At 31.2% G+C, this 25,339-nt stretch overlaps 2 protein-coding genes across 2 annotated transcripts in view; one reads left to right on the forward strand and one right to left on the reverse strand.

The window, feature by feature from the left end:
- Nucleotides 1-20,823, reverse strand: part of PGAP5 (Per1-like protein PGAP5) — a 64,741-nt gene extending 43,918 nt beyond the window's left edge. The window contains exons 1-5 of the mRNA XM_075358633.1: nucleotides 20,674-20,823; nucleotides 9,674-9,813; nucleotides 5,578-5,648; nucleotides 3,598-3,739; nucleotides 399-565 (exon numbers count right to left, since the gene is read on the reverse strand). Coding sequence (XP_075214748.1) covers nucleotides 399-565; nucleotides 3,598-3,739; nucleotides 5,578-5,648; nucleotides 9,674-9,813; nucleotides 20,674-20,772 — 619 coding nt within the window. The 5' untranslated portion in view covers nucleotides 20,773-20,823. The remainder of the gene's footprint in view (nucleotides 1-398; nucleotides 566-3,597; nucleotides 3,740-5,577; nucleotides 5,649-9,673; nucleotides 9,814-20,673) is intronic.
- A 408-nt stretch (nucleotides 20,824-21,231) lies between these two features.
- Nucleotides 21,232-25,064, forward strand: LOC142320624 (uncharacterized). The gene has a single exon (XM_075358634.1). The coding sequence runs from the start codon at nucleotides 21,634-21,636 to the stop codon at nucleotides 23,110-23,112; it is 1,479 nt and encodes a 492-aa protein (XP_075214749.1). The 5' UTR covers nucleotides 21,232-21,633; the 3' UTR covers nucleotides 23,113-25,064.
- The last annotated feature ends 275 nt before the right edge of the window (nucleotides 25,065-25,339 follow it).

Consider the following 25,339-nt stretch of genomic DNA (forward strand, 5'->3'; position numbering starts at 1 on the left):
AATAATTTAAAAATTCTATTAATTTTTATATATTAATAAAACCTAAAAAAGTTACTCAATGTGAAAATTCATTTTGAAAAGACAATAGAAATATATATAAATAAATAGATAATTTAAAAAAATAAATAAATAGTTCAATTATGATTTTTAACTTTCTGTAATTAAGTGAGTTTAATAGAGCAACTTCATGAAAACACTAAATAAATTTGTAATACAAATGATCAAGCTAAATTTATTTCAAACTATAATTGAAAATAAAATATGGTAAGAGAAATATATTACAACTCTAAAATCAAATCGCAACAATAAATAATAAATTTTAATAATTTTGATTTAAATTAAAAATGTTAATAAAAAAACTATGTTAACATTAACAATTATAGAGATTTTTATCTCACCTACTATTTTATTGATCTGAAGTTCAGCAGGTCTACATAAAAAACATCCGTCTCCTTCCATGGCCATACTATTCACCATAACAAAATGATTGCCATATACACTTATCATTCTTACAGATGGTGCATCAAAAGCACGAGAAAATCTCTCTTGTAAGTATGGACTGACCCTAAAAAAAAAAAAACAAACAAAGATTATAAAATTGAAATGAAAAATTGAGCCACACCCACTTTCAGTTTTTAATAGCCTGATGTTTGTCAATTTTGATTTTCCAAAACCAATGAAACAACAGTACTTCTAATATTTAATGGAATATAGAAATAGAAACAAAAAATGTGATTGTAGTATTTTTTTAAATAGTGAATTATATTGAATAATTGATTTTTTAAACAATAGATATATTTACATGTTCTCATTTAATATAGACTGTAATGATATTGGAATGTGAATAATAAAAAAAGGTGAGACCATTATATGAAGGATAAGATTAAGCAAAATAAGACCAGATTCCTAAATGGTTTTTTTACAATGCTTTATATTTTATGAAAAATATTATATCTCAGTTTACATCAGTTTATTGAGTAATATAAATTACTGTTGGTTTTAAGTACAGTGTTTCAAAAAGGCAAAACATTATGAAAGTAGGAAAAATTCAATGTCTCAATCATTTATCAGTTTAAAAGGTAATAAGTTAAAAATATTTCTACAGAAGTGGAAACTTGTACTTCATTTTTTTAAATGTTTATCACTAAGAAAAAACAGGCTTACAAGTATCTTTTAAAAATGCATTTGTGACAAACACCACAAAAGCCTCAATTTTTTTTAAAATCAGGTATGGAAAAACTGAAAGAGTAAAATAGTTTAAATCCCTCGAAGAAACAATAGAATCAAATAGCCAAGAAAAAACACCCATATTTCTTAGGAATGAACAAAATGATCAGGCCTATTATCTCTAATAAAACATGCACAACAAGAAATATATCTCCGTAAATGCAAAATTAAAGCGTTTGAATAAGGTGATTTGTCTGGAAGTGTTGTATGCTGTAGAATGTTTGACAATGATCAACAGCGGCCTTTTAAAAGAAAATCCAAAAGAATTAAAAGTGACTTTAAAGAAAATACTTAGTCCTATAAATATAAGTATGCACGCGCATGCACATGTGAGCGAGTGAGTGCACACATGCATGCGCGTGCATGTTCACGCTCTCACATTCACTCACTCATAAAGGAAAAACATGTGCATATGTTGCACCAATATATTAATTTTTGCAGCAAAAATGAAGATGATGAATTGTTTGATCACACTGCTATTGAAGATAAAACCTGGATTTCTTATTTGAATATCGAAATAAAGCAAGTCAGTACTATGACAGCATTTATCATCTCCTATAATGAAGAAGTTCATACAAAAGGTTTGGTATAAAAGCTAATGAGTACTGTTTTTTTTGGGACAAAAAGCATATCTTGTTAGCTGAATTTAGCTACTGTGAATACTGATAAGCATTGTAAAACATCAAATAACTCTTAAAATATAGATATAAAAGATAGACATGGGATGCTATTCTGTGGGATTATGTTTTTTGCATGACAATTTCTGACCATACATAGCAAATCAGTGAAGCAAATGGAAAAAAGTTAGTTGGAAAATCTTGAATAACTACCCTATAGCCCTAACTTAGCTCTAATGATTACCTTGTGGCTTGCATCAAAAAAGTTGGACAATGACGACAAATTGAAAAATGGCATTACTGCATGATTTACATCACTGGAATTTCTTGAAGAAGATATTGAAAGGCAATGAAAAATGGTTTGAAGTTGAAGACAGTTATGTAGAAAAGGATAAATAAATGTAGTTTTTATGGGTATGTAATAAAGTTTGTTCAGGTTTTTCAGTTTTGTTTCTATTTCAAAATGGACTTTACTTTAAAAACATGCCTCATACATAAATTTCATTCCCACAAAATTCTACTACACCAAGATTTAAACAAATAACGCATGAGAGGAGATTGATTTCCATAGACTACATTTTATGAATGAGTAATAAAAATCAGTCATGGAAAATTACTCTGGAAATTCCTTCTCTTTTATCTAGAAAGAAAAATTAAAAGCATATACTGGGACAAAGTTAAGAAAGGCTTTAACAAAGCAGGGATAGAAATTCGGGAACAAAAATAATTTCCAGTTATACATAACCTTAACTTCAAACTAATCTGTTTGTAGTACTTAAAAACATTAACAAAGAAATTTAAAAAATGATAGCCTGACATATTTAATGTAAGAGTACAAACTTATTAGATTAATGAAAATGTCTACATTCAATTTATTTTTTGTGTATTCAATTAATTACAGGTTTAACTAAAAACAGCAAGTATAACATAATGCCAGGAAACATATCAAAATAGAATCAAACATAATTAACTGTACAGATTAATTCATTATAAATTATCCCTTTTTGATTATACATCTATTCAAAAACTGACTGAACAAGAATAAGTAACTGTATTCTCTTCCTTACTGTTTTATCATTCCTATTATTATTTTAATCCTATTTTCATTCAATATCCTATTATTATTACTTTTTTTTTTAATTTTCTCATTAAAATTTTAACTTAATTTCTTTACTTAAAATAAAAGACAATTTTATAATGGTGGTGGTTTTCTAAACATAAATATTCAGTTCTCTCAAATTACTCTCGTACATTATATAAATAAATCTGTAAAAAAATAAGTCACCTAATTTGACATCTTATATGGAGATTAAATATGAATCTTATAATAATTATGTAAGCTGACAGAATATTATTTAAATAAACAATATATTTTTATAGACAGGCTCAAATAATTTAAGAGGCAGTAAAATTTATCTTCGACATCTCTTTGTTATCTCGAATAACATTATGCCAAGTCATCTCAATCAACCATATGGATCTTGGATATCATAGTTTTTACACCATATACTCTGAAATAGAATTCTACAAGGAAAATGATGCATTCTATAATTTGGTAAATCTTTAGTTTTAACAATTTGATTAAAACTATTTAAAGCATTTAACCATTTGGTAATTTTAGCTTTAACCATCCCTTTAGACTTACCCTCCTATAAACTGTCTTAAACTTTTACTGTAAGCGTTGCCAATTAAGAAAAGAAAGGATATTGTAATTAAATTACTAAACATATGTAAAATATATGAAACTGTATACCCATAATGGAAGCCGATATCATGGTTTCCCACAACAGTGTACAGCTTTGTATCAGCTGGAACATGAAACATGCTGAGAAAACGTTGAACAGATGCACTGAATTCAGCATCACTACACCATAATCCTTCATCAAACACATCACCTTATGGAAATATTAAATCATAAATTAGTACAATATACACACTAAATGGGAATCAGCCTATAGCTGCTGAACAAACAAGTATAAATAAAGATACACCACAAAGTAACAAGAAAATAAATTTGATGGTCTTTGTGATAAAATTCAATAAAAACAAAATACTTAACAAAAAATAAATTAAATAAAAAAAATAAAGCAGACACAGAACAGATATCTTACTATTAACTATTATACATAAAACTTTTGTGTATACTACGTGAAAAGCTCCAAAAACACTAGGTTCAACCAGTTTATAAAGTTTTTTCTCCAGCACATAGAAAACATGTTTGAGAATCACAGACTATACTTTCTTATGCTGCAAATTAAAACTGAGACAGCCAAGGAAAAATATAAAAAGAGTCACAGATTAAATCAGTAACAATCTGTACAACTATTTCATTTGACCACTGATGAGTCTACAGTGTTCAACAGATTACTTGTTCAGCAGTGAAGGCATAGCCTGATTGACTAATGAATAATCAAAACTGTTTATTAGCATCACTTTACAGAAAACTGTTTAAATTGTTTAAACATAATAATAAACAGCAGGATAAAAAGGCATAGAAGATTAAATATAGATTTAGAATAAAATAAATACTTTAATAAATTAGAAAATAATTACAGCAAAATTAGAAATTTTAAAAATTAAGAAGCCAATTGAAAATACAAAATACAAATAAATCACACATGAAAATAGATAATTTACAAGGATCATCGAGAAAGTAAAGAACAATTGAATTCAATAATTTAATTGGAATATAACAAAAATATTCACTTTTACTTATAATTACGCTGCTTGTTTCTTAACAATTAATACTAAAATTGATGCACTTGTCATGAGTAATCAGTTTTCTATCCATCATTGTGACAATTCTTTCCATCATTCAGCGACAGCTTGTTTCATCTTATCATTTTCAAAATCTCTTCAGAGCGAACCTATCTATACAGTGAGCGCTGAAAAACTTTTCAGTAAAACTTTTTAAGTGATTTTGTAAACTGATTAAGTACCACTTGACAAGCCAACTTGTCTCTTTTGAATCACATGAAGGCATTTCAAAAATTGAGCAACAGCTTCTACTTTTTTAGCTCAAATTTTGCTTGTGTCACTTCTGTTCTGAGATATGATACAAGACTACTGTTTGCCAAATACTTGAGAGGAGTCTCACTGCCAATTTCAATATAAATGAGACAAATTTATCTCTAATTAATAAGATAATAATCAAGAAATCTCAACAAAAATTTGGTATGTAAAACCCCTACTGTTTGATTTTTCTTTAGTTCTTTATATTAATTGGGTTTTGGATCCATTTAGCAAATAGTTTTTTCTTTATATCAAACATGTTCTGAAATAATACTATGAAGGAGAGATCCTAAATAAACAAATATATGCCATGCAATCTGTTAATACTGAGGCATCTATCCATATGAATTTTAATCATTGTTTTTGCTTTGATTTGAACCTTTATTCATCTAGTTGGCTCATCTAAAATGACCTTCAATTTTCCACCACTGAACATAATACAGCAATTTCTCACAACTACTTGATTCATAAAATCTGGATTATATTTATTCTAAATTTCAAACTTCTAAGATTTTCAAATTTGCTACTTATTTTAGTTGCTTGGGAAAAGTAATACTGTAATCATCACAAAAATAGGGACACATTAATCAAAGATAACAAGAATCTGATTCATCTTACACTGTTGGTGGGTGGTCATTTGATTTAACACTGTGTGCTAATGCTCTTTACTTTCCAGATGACCCCTGAACAATTAACACAATTGCAGATATTTCTATCTTACCGAGAACAAAAACAACATCAGGTGAATGTAGAGTAATTGCAGTCTGAAATGTTCTGTACATCTGCCATTCTCTAAAAAAAAAAAATAAATGATTACTTCAGTTAAAATTAATTTTTTTCATAAAAAGAAATAAATGAAGTTTTTTTAAATGAGCCTCCAGTTTATCATGTGTAATAAAAAATGTCTTATATTAGAAAAAATATTAATATCTTACATTACAAAAATTAAATGTTCGAGATTTACAGTTTTGTACAAATGAAGGAATGGATGCGTACTGGAGTCATCATACCAAACACAATTTCAGACAAAGTGATAACTAGCAAAGAGCTTCACAGTCACTACCCATATGTGGCCTCCACATTTAACTACATTGATAAAATCAGAAACCCCATTAGTACACTGGACTTGTACAGCATAAATAGCTTATCTTCATGTTGAAGGCCTGCTCAGTGACAAGGATGGTAAAAGTAAATTAATCTATCTTTACAAGTATCTACATCATTAAAGTTGGGTTGGTATGCATTGTTGAGAGGCCAATTCATCAGTCCAATATTTTTTGGAAGCCTAATTGTTACAGAAAATCAGAAAAACATTGTTATCAATTTTCTCTCCCAATTAGACCACCAGAGCAGCATTACTAGTTTTACAAGTATTGTCCATCCTCATGTTACACAAACACTGAAGAATTTACTCAAAGAATTTTTTGTGAAGAGCAATTTATTTCATCATGTTTGTAATCTCACTACAGCCAACCCCTTTCACATTGAATTCTTTCTGTAAAAATTTATAATCAGTAAAATGCTCATTACAAAGACAAAATCCAATAATCCTGTTCTTGTTACCATTATTTTCCCACTCACAACAAATAACTTCCATCACTCCATACGCTTGTCCATTATTCCACCTCATTCTTCCAGTTAAATCCCTAACCACAAGTATTTCTCAATTTTTTGAGAATTTCTGAGCAACAGGCCTTATACCTTATGATTTTTTTTTATATCTGAGCCTTGAATGTAAGTGATTTTCTAAATTGTTGATTTCCTGTTTTCTTTTACTCACTCAACCATCAAGCAAATTAATAATTTAATGATAAATAATTGTAATAATTAAACTGACTACAAGTACCAAATTATTTTTATCAAATAATTCCCAATAATGATTGATGTTAAAACCAATATAAGACTTTTAGCAATCATCCTGCATAATCTGAGTTTGTTAAATCACTCTTTGAATGCTGGGTAATGGGGTTAATATCCCTATGCCAGTCTCTTAAAACTGCAACCTTAATGATTAAAGACCCCATCTGTAAATACAACTTTAAAAACAATTTATATTTTTTTAAAAATTAGTTATTAAGAAGCAGGTGAAAAAGTATCTAATGAAAAGATTTGAATCTATTCTCAAGTAACAAATGAAAAGTAAATAAACCTCTTATAATTCACTTTTCACAACACTGGTGTAATGGAGAGATCAATTTGATGGGAGGAATGGGCTAAATAAATCATTTAACAATAAATTACCTTACAGATAAGTTTTATGTATTCTTTATGCAGAAAATTTAGTAGTTATTAAAGACTGGCGTCATCCCAATTTTTTTATTGTTAACAATACTAATATTTAATCACATAAATCAACAGTTATTTAAACACTAATTTTCCATTTATTTATGTGAAATGTAAGAAAAGTGAAGTCACTTTGATGCAATTCACAGTCATACATTTGTTGCCGTTAGCGAATACTCCTTTATTGCAAGCAAAATTTCTTCAAATAGGTTCTTGTCATGAGTAATACAGCAGCACATGATTTGCTGAAGTATGATTCCAGATGATAGTATTCTATGACGGATCTTATTTCATCATATCGGAGATCTTCACAAGCACTTAATCGGTTTGGATATATATCATTTCCAGACTATAGCAGTGGTTTATTTTGAAATAATAAAAGCCTTTATGTTTGAAATTTGTTGTTAAATATGTGCATGACAAATCTGAATAAAAACTACTACTTTCAAAAAATATGTCTATACATAAGGGCTGCAAATGATTGGTTTGATACTGATATAATGGAGCACCCATTCATTCCTTATACATTCCATCAAACACCCATCTGCTGAGAAAGATACAGCTGGCAAGGTTTTTGTTCCTTGAATAGATAAGTTTGTTAATTTCAACAATGTTGCACACACTTCTCCAAAAAAATTATTCTAATCTGTTTGTTGGAAATGACTCTTTTTTCACTGCAATTTGCAGTCAGTTCAAAAGCCTATGAACACAAGAAGACAGTAACAGTAACAAATGAAAGTTTGCAATTTTGCAACCACACATCTCTGTTTAATGTAATACTATATTATACCTATTACAACGTTGTTCTGCGGCAAGATTTCACAATCTTGTAGGAAACCAATGGCAGCAGTTTCATTAGCTGGAAGGTTGAAAATATTCATAAAGACTAAAATAAACATCACCTCATTAGGGCAGTTCAGTTACAAGTGACTGCATTAAGTGAAAAATAAAGTTACGTTTATAAATTTCATTGAATTTAGTCTGTCAATGAATTTTGAAAAAATGGAAAAAAGATATATCTGCAGTAAAAGATATGATTATATTCAAAATGATCATAATACAACATATTCATTATAACACAGTTTCAATAAAGTAGGAATTCAAAAGTAAAGAAAAAATCAGCACAGTAAAGTCTTATTAACAAGTACCAACATTTTTTGTTTACATAATAACCTGTTATTTTAAACATAGGGTTATCTTTTGGGGCTTACGTACACATCCTGACCCTCATAGGGAAAATAAACACCTCGTGACGACCCCAATCGCCACACCACTCCCTCTGTTCCTATCCCTGATGAGGTTTACTCAGGTCATCTTTTAGAACCTCTAAACTTGATAGCACATCAGTCAGTTTGGCCTCTGTCAAAATACCACAGATGCGAATGCCTCGACAGACATTTCCATCAGTGTACTTGCATAATTTATTATCACCTTCTTCATATGGCCTCTTCCAACCACGACCGCCTACCGTAACTTACAACCTTCAACTATCAAATTAACCGATTCATGGAAATGTGATCCCTGAGCCTTCCTGCCTTCCTCTAACACTGGAGGTTTCACACTAAAACTCTTCCCATATCTAACTTCAATCATTTCTTGATTGAATCTTTAAACACCAAAAATACTATCCTCATATCATAAAAATAAATTTAGGATGCTTAATTGACTTAGTAGCTACCAGATTACAGTAACATTCCCCACAATATAGTAATTCAAACAAAAGGAGTCCGGATTGGTCATCAAAGCATGTGTTTTTTTGAATTAGGTCTTTGAAGTAGGTCTGAAATTTTCCTCCCACATTTTCACTATTTTCATAATAACAATGTGCTGTAAAATTGGCATTTGCTTGACAATCTCAAGTAACAAAGATTTCATTCTACATGATATTCCTCTCTTTTTTAATAAGATTATTTATTCAAGTCCCATTGGTTAATGCTTATTTGCTATAATTCAAATACACTTTACCCACTACAAATAACACAGCCAACTTTTATACAACTGTTTTTAGCACAAATGATTCAATTCAATTCCATTACAAATAGTTTTTTCAAAAGTAATATAATTTTTCTAAATTAGTTTTATTCTAGCCATGTAAAAGGAGATTTCTTAAAACAACTATTAATTATAAAAGCAAAAATTAAAAATAAATTTAACATATTCTCATGTAATTAATGGTTAAATTAACCTCAATAATATCAACTGCAACCTCAGAACTGCTCACTTTATAAAATAAGGTAATCCACAAAGAGAACAAGCAACATCACTTGATTACTAATCATGTTACCATGCTAATTTAATCATTAAATACTAAAATATTCTTTTGTTCAAATTATGTTATCCAACATGCTGAGAACTCATAAGTTGTTTTAATAGTTATCTCCTTAAGGTGCTTCTTAGAAGGCTATACTTTCTTTTACATGGAAAGACCATTATCAAGCCACTAAATATTTTAATATAGAAACAGGGGATTCTTTCCTTTCATTAACTTACACATACAACTGTAATCATCTACATAGAACTTGATGGTTACATACCTACGCAGTTTGTCAAACCAGTGTCCTTTCCTTGAACCCAACAAATGAGTGTCAGCCAATAACATAACACGTACTTCCTTGCCCTCACCTATTGGTATAGTATGATCTGCTTGTTTTGGATTTAATTTTGGCCATGAGCACTGTTTAAATAATAATGATCATATTATTATAAAGAAGCTTTTCAATGAAGAAATTACAGTAAAATTCATGTTCAAATAATTTGTACATAGTGAAATGTTAAGTGAAATAAAAATGCAAATTATACTATAAGGAGGTAGTGGTAACAGCTAGAAAATATATGAATGGAATTTTGATAAAAATGTATAAATTGTAACAAAACAGTCAGGTGTGCAGAGGGATATCCAGTAGGTATCATATAATGAACTCTTGAAATAAAAATATATTTTATTTGATTAATAACAACTCAGAAGACTGTAATTTTGGGCAAATATTTGATCAACTTAAATTTTTTCATACTTCAATATACCAGAGTAGATACATTTAAGATCAGGAAAAACACAAGATCTAAATGCCAAAATGTCAGAAAGCAGGTTTGGACAACGGGTGATCTGTGCAAGGTCAAAGTCCATTCAACATTTATCAGTACTCTAGTCAATTAGCAATCAGTTTTTACAGTTATGGCAACCTGTTCAAATGCTACTCTGTTCTGTGGAGAAAAGTAAGGGTTATGGTTAGAGTTAGTTAAGGTTAGACTTTTGGTGGTTGGGTGTTCTTTGGTGGTTGGGTTTAAATTAACCACACATCTCAGGATTGGTTGAACTGAGAATGTACAAGACCACACTTCATTTACACTCATACATATTCATCCTCTGAAGTATTATCTAAAAACGGTAGTTACCGGAGGCTAAATAGGGAAAAAAGAAGGTTAGATTTTTATGAAGAGATGAATAAATCATAAAGTAACCTTAACAGTCATTACAGTCTGATTCAAAATCACCCTTGAAGATGACAGATGGCGCTCTTCAAAAGGTGATTATCCATTATAAACATGACTAATAACACAGAACACATTGGTGTAGTCTCTCTCTGTAGCAGTATTTCTCTTTAAACATAAATTCAACCAAGTTTTCTACAAGATGGTGTTAAGACTGTCATACTTTGGTAATTTATCCCTAACCTCTCCGCACAAAACATTAATTCTAACTCTAACCTTAACTCCAACTATAATTTTAATCTTAACCTCTCTGAATAGAATGGATTAAAATCTGAACAGGTCTCTACCAAAATTGATAACTAATTGACAAATACTAACAATGCAGCATGGAATTTGATCTTGGATGGGTCACTTGGTGTCCAAACCTGCTTTCTGACATTTAAATCTTGTATTTTACTGATCCTAAACATATTTACTAAGTGTCAATTCATTCCAAATGATCCAGCACTGGTTGCCACACCATCTCAGAAAAAATTCATATTTTGTAGGTGCATTTCCTTACGTTTTGATAGCTCAAAACAAATTTTTTTAAATCTTTATTGTATCTAGTTCAAAAATGGCTGCCTTTTGTTTTATGCTTCACACTGTTTTTCATGTTCACAGGCATCTACAATTTTCTAAATTACTTAGCAATGGGCTGTCCTAGGCTTTTCAAATAAACTGCACATTGTTAGTACATTTCGGCCTACAAATCAAAGTCCTATTTACCTACCAAATGATTTTGTTTATGCATGTTTTGTAACCAAAGTTATTGAATGCGAATGAACAAAATTATATTTCCATCCAGTAATTTCTCAAAGTAGGAACAGTTTCTTAGCCTTAATTTTTTTGTGCTTTTATATGTAGGAGTGCTTTATATAAAATATCAGTGGTAAGTAGCTGACCCATTTTTTTTCCAGTTTTTCAGCTGCAATATCTGTGTTGGGGGACTAGATAAAAATTTGAAAAATACACACGTAAAACACCTCTATGGTATCAAATTTCAGTATAAATCTCAACTTTGAAGTTCTTTTTAAAGTAAGTATAAAAAATGTGAATTTGAGCAAAAAATGCTTGATTATCATATCCGGGCTAAGTGGACATAAGGAGTATAATAATTCAATTATTTAAACATATATCAAACTAAGACATTTGGATTAAGTTAATATAGAAAGCTTTTTTTTTTGTTATAGCTAAACGAAGAGACAGACTTATAGGCCAGATATTAAGGCGAGGTAGAAGGAAAAAATTGTGTAGGCAGGCCACATTTGGAAAATGTAAAACAAATTGTTAGAGATGTAGGATGTAGGAGGTATACCGAAATGAAATGACTAGCACTAGATAGGGAATCTTGGAGAGCTGCATCAAACCAGTCAAATATGACTGAAGACAAAAAAAAAATTAGATTGCGAAGATAATTATTTTGATAACAAAACAGGATATGCACTAAATTAGGTATGGTAAAATGCTTGCAATCTTTGTTTTGATCATCTACGTAGTTCACTTCTGCAATCCACCACTGGCCATCATAAATACATGCAACTGCATCTTTATTTTGAAGTGTCAATGGGACTACCATTGCAACACGAAGTTCACTATCAGATGGTGATTATGATGTGTACTGACATTTTAGTAAACTTTCTGATTGCAATAAAAAACAATGAAATGATCTAGTGTTGTACCTTTCCTCAAAGTTACTGGAACTGAGTTCTTAGATTTCCTCAATTTTCAGAAAAACATACATAGATTAAATTAAATTCTTTAAAGAATTTAAACATTTCCTGAGATGACAAAATTTGATCCTTATAAGGTCGCTGTAAACTAGAATTTGTCACAAATCACTTCATACTACCCTCTAAAAACATTACAGGCATTTTTCCCATGATATGGTGCAAAAAAAATGCCATTCTATGTCAAGTCCAAAATCTACTTTGTGATAGCAGATATTTATAAAATTATTTTTATATAATGGCTTGCAGCCCCATCAGACAAATTGATTAATTTTTTTTTTTATAGAAGGGTGGTGTTTCTTTAATGTAATCTGTTAACTGATGTTGAAATGCAAGGATTATTGTGGTATTATGTTCCAGATGATCACTTATGACACAAAAGCTAAGGCACTTTACGTTCTCTTGATCTTTATAAGGAAACACAAATGGATGAACGGTAGCCTGCTTGTTTACCCAGTGGTATCCTTGTGCTTTGTATTGTACAAGAAAGGAATAATTTTCTGAAAAATCAGCCAGAACAATCTGACAAGATTTGTTTTTTGTCTTTAAAATTTTTTTTGTGATTTTGCAATAAAATGATGAATTTTTATATTTTCAAGTTTAACAATCAATATTTCAAAAAATTTTTCTTGTGAATTTAACAATTATCATCACTTCAGTTCTGTCTTATGTCACCCACTGTATTCTTCATTGTCTGGAATTGAGTCTTCTTCAGATTTTTCAAACATGTGAACCAAGATCTGTTTGCCTGGACATTATGTTTTGCATATGAGAATTTTCAAAAGATCTTTATAATCAACTTTAAGATTGGCACCATTAATCATCAAGTTTACATTCTGATGGTATAAACATACATATACATTATGAGTACCAGATGTCCCAACATACACCATTTTAATCTTCCAATTTTAATCACAGGGTTCTTCTTTTTGAAACTAGAAAATAGCTCATTTTAAATACCAAGCACTAATAGTTTTTGTCTTTGAACCTTAGTAACATTTTCCTTCAATGAAACTCCTCCTTTTTCCCAGGCATCAAATAACTATTTTTATCATCTTCATAAAAAGTTCTATCTTTCTGTATAATGTCTTCACTCATTACATTTGATGCTCTCACTTTTTATAATTCAGGTAAAAACCCCTGTTCTTTTACTAAGTTTCTTGTTAATTTAACCATTCATTCTGACACTTTAAATTCACTGCTAACCTTTGCTTGGCTCCAAGAATTCGGAAGTAAACCGATAATTTTAATTTTATTCTCCTGGTTGGAAATACGGAAATTAGTTTTTAGATCAGATAATCATATTTGGTTTGTAAATTTTGAGAATTGTAATCTGGATCAGAAGTAGGAATTTCCTTTTGAAATGAGAATTCAAAATTTTTTCTGACAGGGGTAGAAACTTTTACATTTTTTATTCACTTAATTTCCTAATTTTACAAGTAGGCGATAAGCCCAGAATAGCACAAACTGAATCTAGCTGAACTTTCACCACCCCTTTCTTTGTCCACAACAAATATTTTAGAGTAAAAAGTTGGGAACAATGATTTTCCTGGTAAAGACTGACAGGGATGGTTATATTCTTAGAATAATGATCCAAAGTTACTTTTCTCAAGCCTTTTATTTTTTTTTACGGATTCGAGCAGGACTAGCCATAGAAATGATGAGATTTTTTCAAGTATTTTTTATTTCATGATATTTACACGTTGAAGTGACTTCAGAGTTTATTCTTAAAGAAAATTACACTTTTTTTTCTTCATTACAATCTTTAATTGAGATAATGTCTTTAGGAAAAATTTCATACACAGTTTTATAACTTCATTCACAAAAATACCTCTTAAGTGAGCCTCTACAATCCTGAACCTATCTTCAGAGAATTGTGACTAATTAGCATCATTAACTTGCACGTAACTATTAAAAGTATAAATTTTGTCCGTGCAAGCTCGCGCGCGTGTGTGTGTGTGTACATCACAGGTGTAAAAATTAAAAAAAGTTAAAAAATTATGGGAATGCAACTACAAAATATTAATTTTTTTGAGATGGTCAAGCAACAATCTATTTATTTTTTTCTAGACCACTTGGAATGGATTGACCCCTATGGTATTCTAAAGTATGAACAAAACTGAAGTTAAATGTAATTGTCCACATAACCCAAAAAAAAATATTCATTGATAAATCTTTTAATTAATTTAAATCAATATTTTGCAAAATTTATAGTTTAAAATAGAAAAAGTTTTAAGATATGTTTTTATATTTTATTAATTCAAATTAAATCATGCAATCATTACAATATTTTATTTTTTTTAAATGTCCTTATCATCATAACTGTTATTGAGCCGGTGAACAGTTTTTTAAAGGAGGCAAAATTACCCTACTTATTGCCCAGCTTTAGGCATATCTTTTGCTGGCTCTTTGAATAACACTTAACTAATTTAACATTAATTCTTTCAATGCTATTTAATGACAACAATTAATAAACATATAGGACTACCTTAACAGCAGTTATATATTAATTACACAGAATGCACTTTCTTGAAATCATACTACTCAAACCACTGAATACTGAATTACAAAACACTTTTGGTACTTTTCTGTTACCCCCCCCCCCATTTTTAAATATTTTTCATTATGAATCGTTGGGAAAATGCTTAAAATATGTTCACTTCATTTTTGGATTGAGAAACCATTTTTTTATATTTAGGGAATCACAGAAAAGACCCCACCATTGTTTAGAAATACAGATTACTGTATAGTTACAATTCAAAATATTATAACATCGATTACTTATATCAATGCTGTCGATTAGTCCACATATCATCTCAAGTGACATTCGTTTCTCTTCTTATAAGTATTAGTCAAGGTTAGCGAGCATAGGTTAAGTTTGGTTAATTATATTTATAAAATAAATGGTTATAAAAATGGTAATATAAATGGTTGTATCGGATTATTGGGTTATTTCTCCAACCTGGTTATTATTATTAGCAGTTCCTACTACTTGAGTTATTTCCAGGTGAAAAACTTGCAAACTTTTGTGGGGGGGGGGGGAGAAACGAAAAAGTAAGTTAGTAATTGTTCAAGTTATAATTATATGCTTATAATTATAAATTTAATCTAGCCAAATTTACCCTATGCTCACTAACCTTGACTAGCACGCAAAGCAAGCATAGATTAATTTCGGTTAGATTATATTTATAATTTCTCTGTAAATACCTCGAAATATCATATAATTATAATTATAATTACAATACGAGTAATTTATAATACGTAATGGGTCAATACATCTTGCCCAATTAAAAAAAAACTGAAACTTACCCATTTGTTTCCTACATGTTTCAGGACCTTAAAACTATTTAAAAATTTGTTTATTTAAGCTGTTTACCTGTGGCGGCCATTTTTGTTACGGTGTGCACACTTATTTTTGTAATTGTAAGGGTTTATGGAAAAAATCGTAACTAAAAAAACTATTGGTTCTGGAAGGATGAAACAAAAAGCAATTTATTCATATTTTTTCAAGGTAAAAGAGTGGTCCAGTGGATTGGAAATGACTTAAGGTGCCTTTTATAAAAACTATTGTGGGGGAAACACAGAAAAGACCCACATTTTTTAACAAACTTTTTTTTTCTCGAGTCTGAGATATACCATTTACATACCCCCAAAAATGGGGAAATGTTGGACTTGCATGGGTTCAGCTAGATGTAACTAAAGACCTATGTGTACCTGCACCCTACCGACTAAAACTCCTTTCTCACCGTTCCTCCACTCCAGGGCCTGACCCGCAGTCAAGCATTATTAAGTCCCGAGAGGTGTATTTGAGTTCAGGGGTTCGGGAGTCTCCGTGTTTCATCGTTGTCACCCATCTACACAACCACAGACGAACGACAACTTTACAGAGAGTTGTCCCTCTCCCCCTTGCTCTCCGATCAGTTTCTTCACCTCAATGTTAGAGGTCTTTTGACAAGTAAACAGTCATCATGACTCATTAATCCTCTCCACTATTCTATATTAGTCTGCAACCCACTCTTGGAGCTCAGCTTCTTTCTTTTTGATAATACAGTAGGCAAGCTGCTCAACTGCAGTCCATTCTTCTTTCCCACATAGCATGATATTAATAGTATTATCTGGTGTAATTCCTGTAAGCCCCAATTGATGCTTTATGCTCAAACACCATGGTTACACATAGAATGTGTGTTTGCATGTATCCCAGTCGCCACAATACACTCATAGGGTTGAATCACTCTTTTAAATCTATGAATTAAACACTCCATGACCTGATAACATCTGGGTCAAGAAGAATTCAACCTCACCATGGTTTTTAGTATACCATGGCTGCAACCACGGAATGAATCGACTTGTCTGTAGCCCTTTGTTTGAATCTTCCCAACTCACTTGCCATTCCCTAATCATCAATGCAGTAGCCTCCTCCTTTTGCATTCCACTATAAGTTCTTTTTAGCTGAACTGCTTTATATGCAGACAAAATCTTGATAGCTCCTCTTTGTGCAGCGAGGCCACCTTTCTTTAGTTTCTCTTGATATCCAGAGCATCGGACCAGACGGGAACCACATATAAAAGGACCGAAGTAGCTGCTGTAAGGATGAGCTTTCTTTTACTGGGACTCGGTCCCTGTCTATTGCTCATGAGCTTTCCAAGAATAACTATAACCTTCTTAGCCTTTTTCGAAGTCTCCATTATATATGCTGTAAAACTGCACGCCTTGTCAATATAAACTCCAAGGTATTTTTTTACATACTTAGAGGTGTTCACCCTGAGCCCATCAACACATATGCTGATCTCTCCAATTTTGCGACGACCCACCATCGTCAGGGTTGAAGTTCTGGGTGGGGCTAGTTTCATGCCTCTTGCTTGTAACTAATTACTGATAATCCTTATTGTTGCAAGAAGGCTGAGACTCCAACTAGATATTGCCTGCAGTGAGAAGAGCAAGATCATCTACGTAGGCGATCAAAGTGTTGTCCCCCGGTAGCTCCTGTTGCAAAATATCATGAAATGCTAAGTTCCAAAGGATGGGGCACAGCATCAACCTTGGGGACCCCTCCACCGTCCAAAACTCAACATTACCCTCTTCCGTAGCCACACTAATGGTCCTGTCGAATAAATAATTATTGATGGTAGCCAACAAATATTCACTAATGCCTCTCTTCCTGATTTCTTCCAAAACAAGCCACCAACGAATTTCCAAATGCATTTTCTTCTAATAGGATGACCAGAGGAATTTGCCTGGTTTCTGCTACCCAATCCTTAGCCCATTCAGTCACTCTGTTTATTGCATCAAGGGTGGATTTACTACTTATAAATCAACATTGCTATGGAGAAAGTCCCCCAGAGTCCTCTATCTCTCCTCTCAATCGTTCTGCTGAACCCATTTATCTTTGTGAATCAAGACCAAACTAGCTTCTTTCCAGGTTCTAGGAAAGCTACATTTTGTCAATGCTTTGTTAACCACCTCAAGAATTTGCCATGGGTACTTCTCTGCAAGTCTTTTAATAAAGATACCAAAAACATTGTCAGGCCCCAGGGCTTTCTTAAGATTTATTCTCATGACTGACTACTTAAGCTCATTTATGGAAAATCGTCTTTCTTAGGTATAGAAAATTTCAGTATGTTCTGGTTCATCAGTCAGAAACAGCTTAGATATAGTCCTTAAAATTTGCGCCCTGGATAGCAGAGCGGGAGGTTCCCCAAATCTTTTCATGACAATTCGGTAGGCCCTCCCCCACGGGTCCACCTTGAGTCCATCAACAAGATTTAGCCATACTGCCTCCTTGACTGCCTTGATCTCAGAGCACAACCTTTATTTAGCTGATCTATACACCACTTCAGCCTGCTCTGTACATCCTGATTGTCTAGGAATCTCCTTACCCTAAAACATTCCTTTCGTAAGGCAGCAATTTGACTCTACCACCAGTACACTTTACATTCATTTGGTGAGTTTTTAGGGATAATCTTCTCAAGCTCCTTCTTAATAGTCAACTGAAAGTCATCTGGTTTCCATTGAACCATTTCACCAAGCTTTCCTACAACAAAGTAAGCAAATTGATCCAAATTGTCTTGACGAAGGAGACCATCTAGGGCTTCTTTTCGGTAAGTTCCTATTAGTCAGCACAGAAAAAGCAAAGCCTTGTGATCACTATAAAATTCCTCAGTTACCAATTTTGTGGACACTGCATGCAGAGACAGCAGTAATGTCTAATACAGAACCCTGTCCTCTACCGGTAGAAGCAGAGACAAAGGGGGTATTCACAGTCACCAAGTCCAAAACCCTAGCATTGTTGTTAACATATATCCTCTAGCCATAGAACGAAGACCTCCAAGCTCTATGCACTCTGCGTTCATATCCCCAACCAGGATATCCTGCTTCAAAGTGACCCTAATAAGGTTCTCAAGATCAGTAAGAAATTCCTGGAATCTGTCCACAACAGAGTTAGGGGAGTTATAAAGACAGACAAGCAGATAATCTGACAGTTTCTTTTTTTTTCTGTTTAGCCTTCGTTAAATACCATTCAGAGGATGATATGTATGAGTCTAAATGAAGTGTAATCTTGTACAGTTTAAGGTCAACCATTTCTGAGGTGTGTGTTAATTGAAACCCAACCACCAAAGAACACAGATACCCATGATCTAGTATTCAAATCCATGTAAAAATAACTGACTTTACTAGGACTTGAACACTGGAACTCTCGACTTCCAAATCAGCTGATTTGGGAAGACGTGTTCACCACCACACCAAGCCGGTGGGTTAATCAGAGAAGTTTAGCTGCCATAAAACAAACTCCTCTTAGAGTTTTTGACCTACTCGAGATGATTCCAGTAGCGAAGTCCCCATCCTCATCAGTGAGCCAATTCACAGAAGTAATCGATCTTTGGTTTGGCTCCAAAATAAGACAGAAATCCACCCCAGAGCCAACTACTGACTGCCAAAGCAGGTCATGCACGACCGTGCTTCTGTTAGCATTAAGGTAAAACACATAATTTCCTTTGCTTACAATCCCGGCTCTCCATGTAATGACCAGTAACAGTTTTTAACATACTTAACTTATTTAAGAAAAACTAATTTTCTTAAAACAGGGAGAGTAAAGGTTTTTTGGGGGTTGTATGTTAATACATTACAGGAAGAAGCCGTATCAAAAAATAAAAACAATGAACTTTTATTTTTTAAGGATTCAAAGTTAAATTTTTAAGAAACTCACCAGTCATATAATAATCCAATTTACACAAAATTTATATTAAAATATCACTTTTTATAAAAGTTATAACTAAATATAGTCTACCAACAGACAATTTACTCTCCTCCAGGCTTTTTTCCTGCATTTCATCAGTAGTTGAGGCAGGAAAACTGATTGCTACATAAATATAAATTAGCCATTAGTGGGCAATTATCTTAAACTTCTATTTAACTTACTGATAACAATATTTTACCAACCAACTTACATCACTGGAAAATCAATCTACAAGTAATTGTTATTTACAGTATTTGGTTTAAGGTCTCAAGATAATAAGTAGTTCAACTTTCAGTTTTATAATCCAAAAACGTCCTCAAAGAACAAGTGATATCAAGCAAGTGCCAAAAAACTGTCAACCACAGAAAGATTTCATACACTAAATAGTCAATTATATGCATTATATTCTTCCTCATGTTTGTTGATGTGTAATAAATCAGACACCAAAATGTTATGAAAATTTAACATGTAGCCAAGATCATAACTTCAATACAACCAGTTTGGGATAATCTAACAGTACAAAATCAACAATTAATAGTAGTGTTTACAGTACAATATTAAAACACATGGGATGTAACTGAACTTATTAGCTAACAAATGAGCTTTCAATTAAAAAATACAATTTTGTTTACTAAACGTGTAGGCCTACTCTTATCACAACATATCTACACAACAGTAGAGCCACAACCAAAAGATTTATTTCAAATATATTCCATAAAAATTTTGACAAAAAAATGATTCATTAGTAAACAAGTCAAATTCAAAAACGTCCTAATGAATAGATACACAGTAGAATTTAATGTTAATTCATACTATTGCGAGTACAAATTTCCTATGCATCACAATTTGGTTAATAAAAAATCATAATTGTTTAAAAATCTTGTATCAATCCCAAACTGTACTAATCTGAAAATACCTCAATCTGATTACAAGTTGTCCGAAAAACCTAATAATATAAATTATTTAAAATAAATAACGAACGTTATTCTAGTTAGTGATTTTAATCACTCTGCGATTTTCCTGTTAAATAATCAGAAATGAGCCGCCAGAAAATTATACATGTAATGGTTGATTAAGATATGAAAATTGGAAATTAACTTACTTGAATCAAAACAATGTAATATATAAAATACTCGCAAATAAATATTAAAAACAAAAGCGATATGACAGTTTTTGCAAAATATTTCGGTTTCACATTCATAATTTACATCAACATTCATGTTCGGGCCAGTCAAACATAATTCAACCACACTTTAAAAATTCAACAGCTGATTTAAATAAGACCTACCCTAACATCAGTGTTTTAAATCGTCTTTAAATTTGCTATATACTTGAATTATAATATTTATTTTTTTGTTAAACTTTTACCTTATTTTCAATGATAAAATTAGATTTGTTACGTTCAGATGGTAAAAGTATAATATATTGGAAGAAATGAATATTTCTAAAATATATATTTTGATTTATCAAAATGAAATTTTAATATATTCGTTCAAATGTGAAATATTAATTTGAATTTAAGAGAAAAACTAATAAAAATTTATTCCATTTTATCTATACGTATATTTTTTTAATTCCACTCCTTTGTGAATTAATAATAATAATAAAGATTTTGTGGCACGAATAAAAAGTACAAATCTAAGAGGCTGTGCTGTTTTCTCAAAATGGGTGTCAGTTCGTGAAATTGTGCTGTGGCAGTTGTCCGAGAACAATAATGTGTACATGTGTTATCGAACGAATTTGTCGGACAGTTTTTGGAGTTTGGATATGTATTCGAACAGAAATGTGATTTTTTTTTTTTTAAATCGTTTTTTAGTTTATTTTAACTTCTGTTTATGATGACATATTAATCCAGAATAGTTTTATTATAAAAGTGCCTGGTAGTTGTGTTTTATATACTTCGTCAGGAATTATTTGTTTATTTATTTTGACTAATTTTTCAATGAACTTAAATAATATTAACGAAATTATTGCCATTGAGTTTGTAAATAATGACTTCAACGTTAGGACGTTATTTATATTTCCTTTACCTACATAGGTCTACAAGCAGTTGTAAAAAATAATGGGCCAGAGGTTTAGCGATCTCAGAGGTTCAGGAAACATGGAAGAAAAAGGTATTAACGAAATAAATATTTCAGTATCTAGTAGAAATGATTTTAGTACTAATTCTGCTGGAAATACAATTTCTGTAGGGTTAAGTGATCAACGTACTGGTTTTGGAGTGAATGACAACAATGGTAATAATGATATAGCCATAAGTTTAAATGAACATTTTGAAAATATTTATAGCAATAATTCAGATCCCTTAAGGAGTGTGGAAGATAATGGTAATGTCCCAGATGTTCAAAATAAGTTAGATGGTAATGTGGCAACAACTTCTTGTGATGTAAGCAAATCTCTTGAAGAAGAGGCTTGTAAAAATAGTAAAGGAAATAAATCGAATAGCGGGCACAAGCGGTCTCATAAAGCACTACGTTCTGTGAAAGAAATGTCTGGAAATAATGGGGGAAAGAAAAAACGAAATCATTGGGTACTACGTTTTAATTGTGCTCGTTTGAAAAGTGGTAGTGGTAGTAGTGGAACTGGTTCTGAAACTGATATACCTGAAGCAAACATTAGTTGTGATTCCTGTGTTTGTACTGGTTATAGAAGAACAGAAGATCATCATTTAGGTGCTGGTGTAGTCTTTGAAGCATCCACTTCTGCTCAAACATCTCGCCAAAATGATTCTGTTTTAAACAGTGATTCTGGTAGTGATGAAGATATTATTCGTACCCATCCTGTTATAGATCTGTCAAAATTTAATCCTGATGATTATCCAATTGAAGACTGTGATGAAAGAGCTAGATTGGAACGTGCTAGAGAAATTGAAGAAGGTGTAGAGCCACCTCCTGGTTTTCGTCCGGGACAGCACATTCAACTGGTATGTCCACCTGAAATTACTATTGATAACCTTACTTTGCTTTTTCATTCGGCAGCTTTATCTGCACTTTCCCAACTGGATACACAACGTGTTGTACATACCCAAGTAGATTATATTCACTGTCTTGTACCTGATCTTCTGCAGATAACATCTTGTTCATTTTATTGGGGAAAGATGGATCGTTATGAAGCTGAGAGGTTGTTAGAAGGTAGACCTGAAGGAACATTTCTTTTACGGGATTCGGCACAGGAGGAATATCTGTTTTCTGTTAGCTTTAGAAAATATGGTAGATCATTGCATGCACGTATTGAACAATGGAACCACCGATTCAGTTTTGATTCCCATGATCCAGGTGTCTTTTCGTCATCCACTGTATGTGGACTTATTGAACACTACAAGGACCCATCATGCTGCATGTTCTTTGAACCCATGTTGACCATCCCACTACATCGTAATTTCCCATTCCCTCTCCAGCATCTTTGTCGTGCTGTTGTCTGTAGCAGAGCAACTTATGATGGTGTAAGCCAGCTTAAGCTTCCTAAGGCTTTAAAAGCATATCTGAAAGAGTATCATTATAAGCAAAGAGTTAGAGTTAAAAGATTTGATACAGAACAGTAGTTCAATTGTAGTTTTAAGTGGATTTAAATTTTGTCAGTATCTAATGTTTATTTATGACCTGTAGTCAGTAGGTCTGTCAACTGTGTTATTTCTGTTATGTAACTATAATGAAAAAATTTGCATTTTATATATTGTGTACAATATATTTATATATATAATAATTTTAATGGAAGTAATAGGAATCTTTTTAAATTTAAATCTTATTGTATTGTTATCAGTAAGTTTGTTAGATCAGCCATGTCATCATGGGTCAGAAGCTTTACTTATTAAATTCAAATGATTTTTTTTACATGTAGTATTTTTTTGTGCATGGTATTGTGAAAAAATTTTGAAATATTCATATCTTTCCTCTCCCTAATTTATATCAGTGTTCAGAAGTAGGGAAAAAACTTTATCAAATTGTTTATAAAAATATCAACATACTACCTTTTGTCCACAGTACTCACCATCATATCATTGGAAAACCCAATTAAGCTTTAATATCCTTCACGTTATTCTACAATTAAAAGTGGTTTATCACCAAATATTTTGTTACACCATAAAATTTTAATTTTGGAACCATAGCCAATCAAATATAATTATACTAGTGGAACAGTGTGTTATTCACAAATTAAAGTTAAATAAAGGTTAAAGTTTTAACAACTAAGTAACACTTAATTGTTAAAAGTGTGAAGTAACACTTGAGGAGAATCACTCCATTAACGGTTGTTTATATATATACATATATATGCAAACACCCAATTCTATAAGATTGCATTGTATATTAATTAAATTAGCACTATTTTTGATAGTAAGTATTTCTAATTGCATTTGGTAGCCAATTGCCTACATTGTTTTACGTGTAATATTTATACACTACAGTGAAATATTATGTTTAACAGATTAGTTGTTAATTTGGGTTAACTGTTATTTTACATCCAAAACAGAGACATTTTACCAGTATGTTAACTATCTTGAATATAAAAAATAAAAAAGTAGTAGATGCTGTTTTTATGATTAATCTGTTGTATTAGTATATAATTAATTCCCCTGTAGTGAAGAAAAATAAATGTTAGTAGTTCATAATATTAATACATATGCATGTGCAAACATAAATTCCACCAAATCCATAATAAAATTATGTTTTCAGTTACCACTTTAAGGAACAGTTTTTCTTGCTTTCTGTCCTAATCATTCATATTTGTACCCTGGCATATTAATATAAAAAATATAACCAATTATTTACTGTAAAGTTTTGGAAACCATCTAGTGCTAAGCAACTGTATGATTACTGACAATTGTAGTTCCAGAACATTCATGTTTCTATTTCAACTAAGTTTGAGTACTACATGTTGGAATAGGAACAAGAAAATATTTTTGTAAGCTACCTGTTTTTTAAAATGTAATTTATTTCAAAATGAATCTTCCTTTACTGTGTGGCTTTGAATATATGAAATAATAAATAATTACTGTTGTATATGTTTATATGAATAGTAATAGTTTTATGATGGGACAGGAGTGGATATTTCCTTTTTTCACTGTTGTAGTCAACAACACATATGTTTCAACATTCATACCATTGTAATCCTGCCTCATAATCTGAGCACAATTATTAACCAATGCTAATTGAATTATCTATCACCGATTGATGATGTTTATAGGTGCCAAAAGTTGCATTACAGTTTTTCATAATGATTGAACAAGCAGTGTGTGCAGCATAAAAGTGATTTCTTAAATTATGAATATATACAGAAAAAATTAAGCACACAAAGAATTTTTATTTTTCCTTTTTTTAATACATTTTGTCTAGACAATATTAATAATTACTGTAAAAGTTTAATATTTTACAATTCAGACCCATGTTGTATTGACATAGAGTGGCCTGATCATTTGAGAATAAATTGTGGTATCATTGCCGGAGTTTGTTGTTATATGTTGCTGTAAAAAAAATAAAAATATTTTTTCTGATATAACTTCTGATGTGAAATGTTTTATTGATATGTTATATTGTTATATTTAATAGATGAAGATTTTTATTTGAATGGTACATTTTTAATACTTTTTTTATAACTGTTAAGATTAGATTGTATTTGAATATTTCATTAAAAATCAAAACACAGATTACATGTTGTGTACAGGAACATCTCAGAAGATGTGAAGAATATTTTTAAAATAATTGTAATTTAATCAGTGAATCTAATTATAAATGAGCAAACTCACTGGTTAGCTGAAAATATAAAAATCCCCA

This window comes from Lycorma delicatula, chromosome 2, assembly GCF_047948215.1.
Source record: "Lycorma delicatula isolate Av1 chromosome 2, ASM4794821v1, whole genome shotgun sequence".
Lineage (NCBI taxonomy): Eukaryota > Metazoa > Arthropoda > Insecta > Hemiptera > Fulgoridae > Lycorma > Lycorma delicatula.

What these genes read in the sequence shown, in the direction of transcription:
- LOC142320624 (XM_075358634.1), top strand. Translation starts at nt 21,634, where the DNA reads ATGGGCCAGAGGTTTAGCGATCTCAGAGGTTCAGGAAACATGGAAGAA.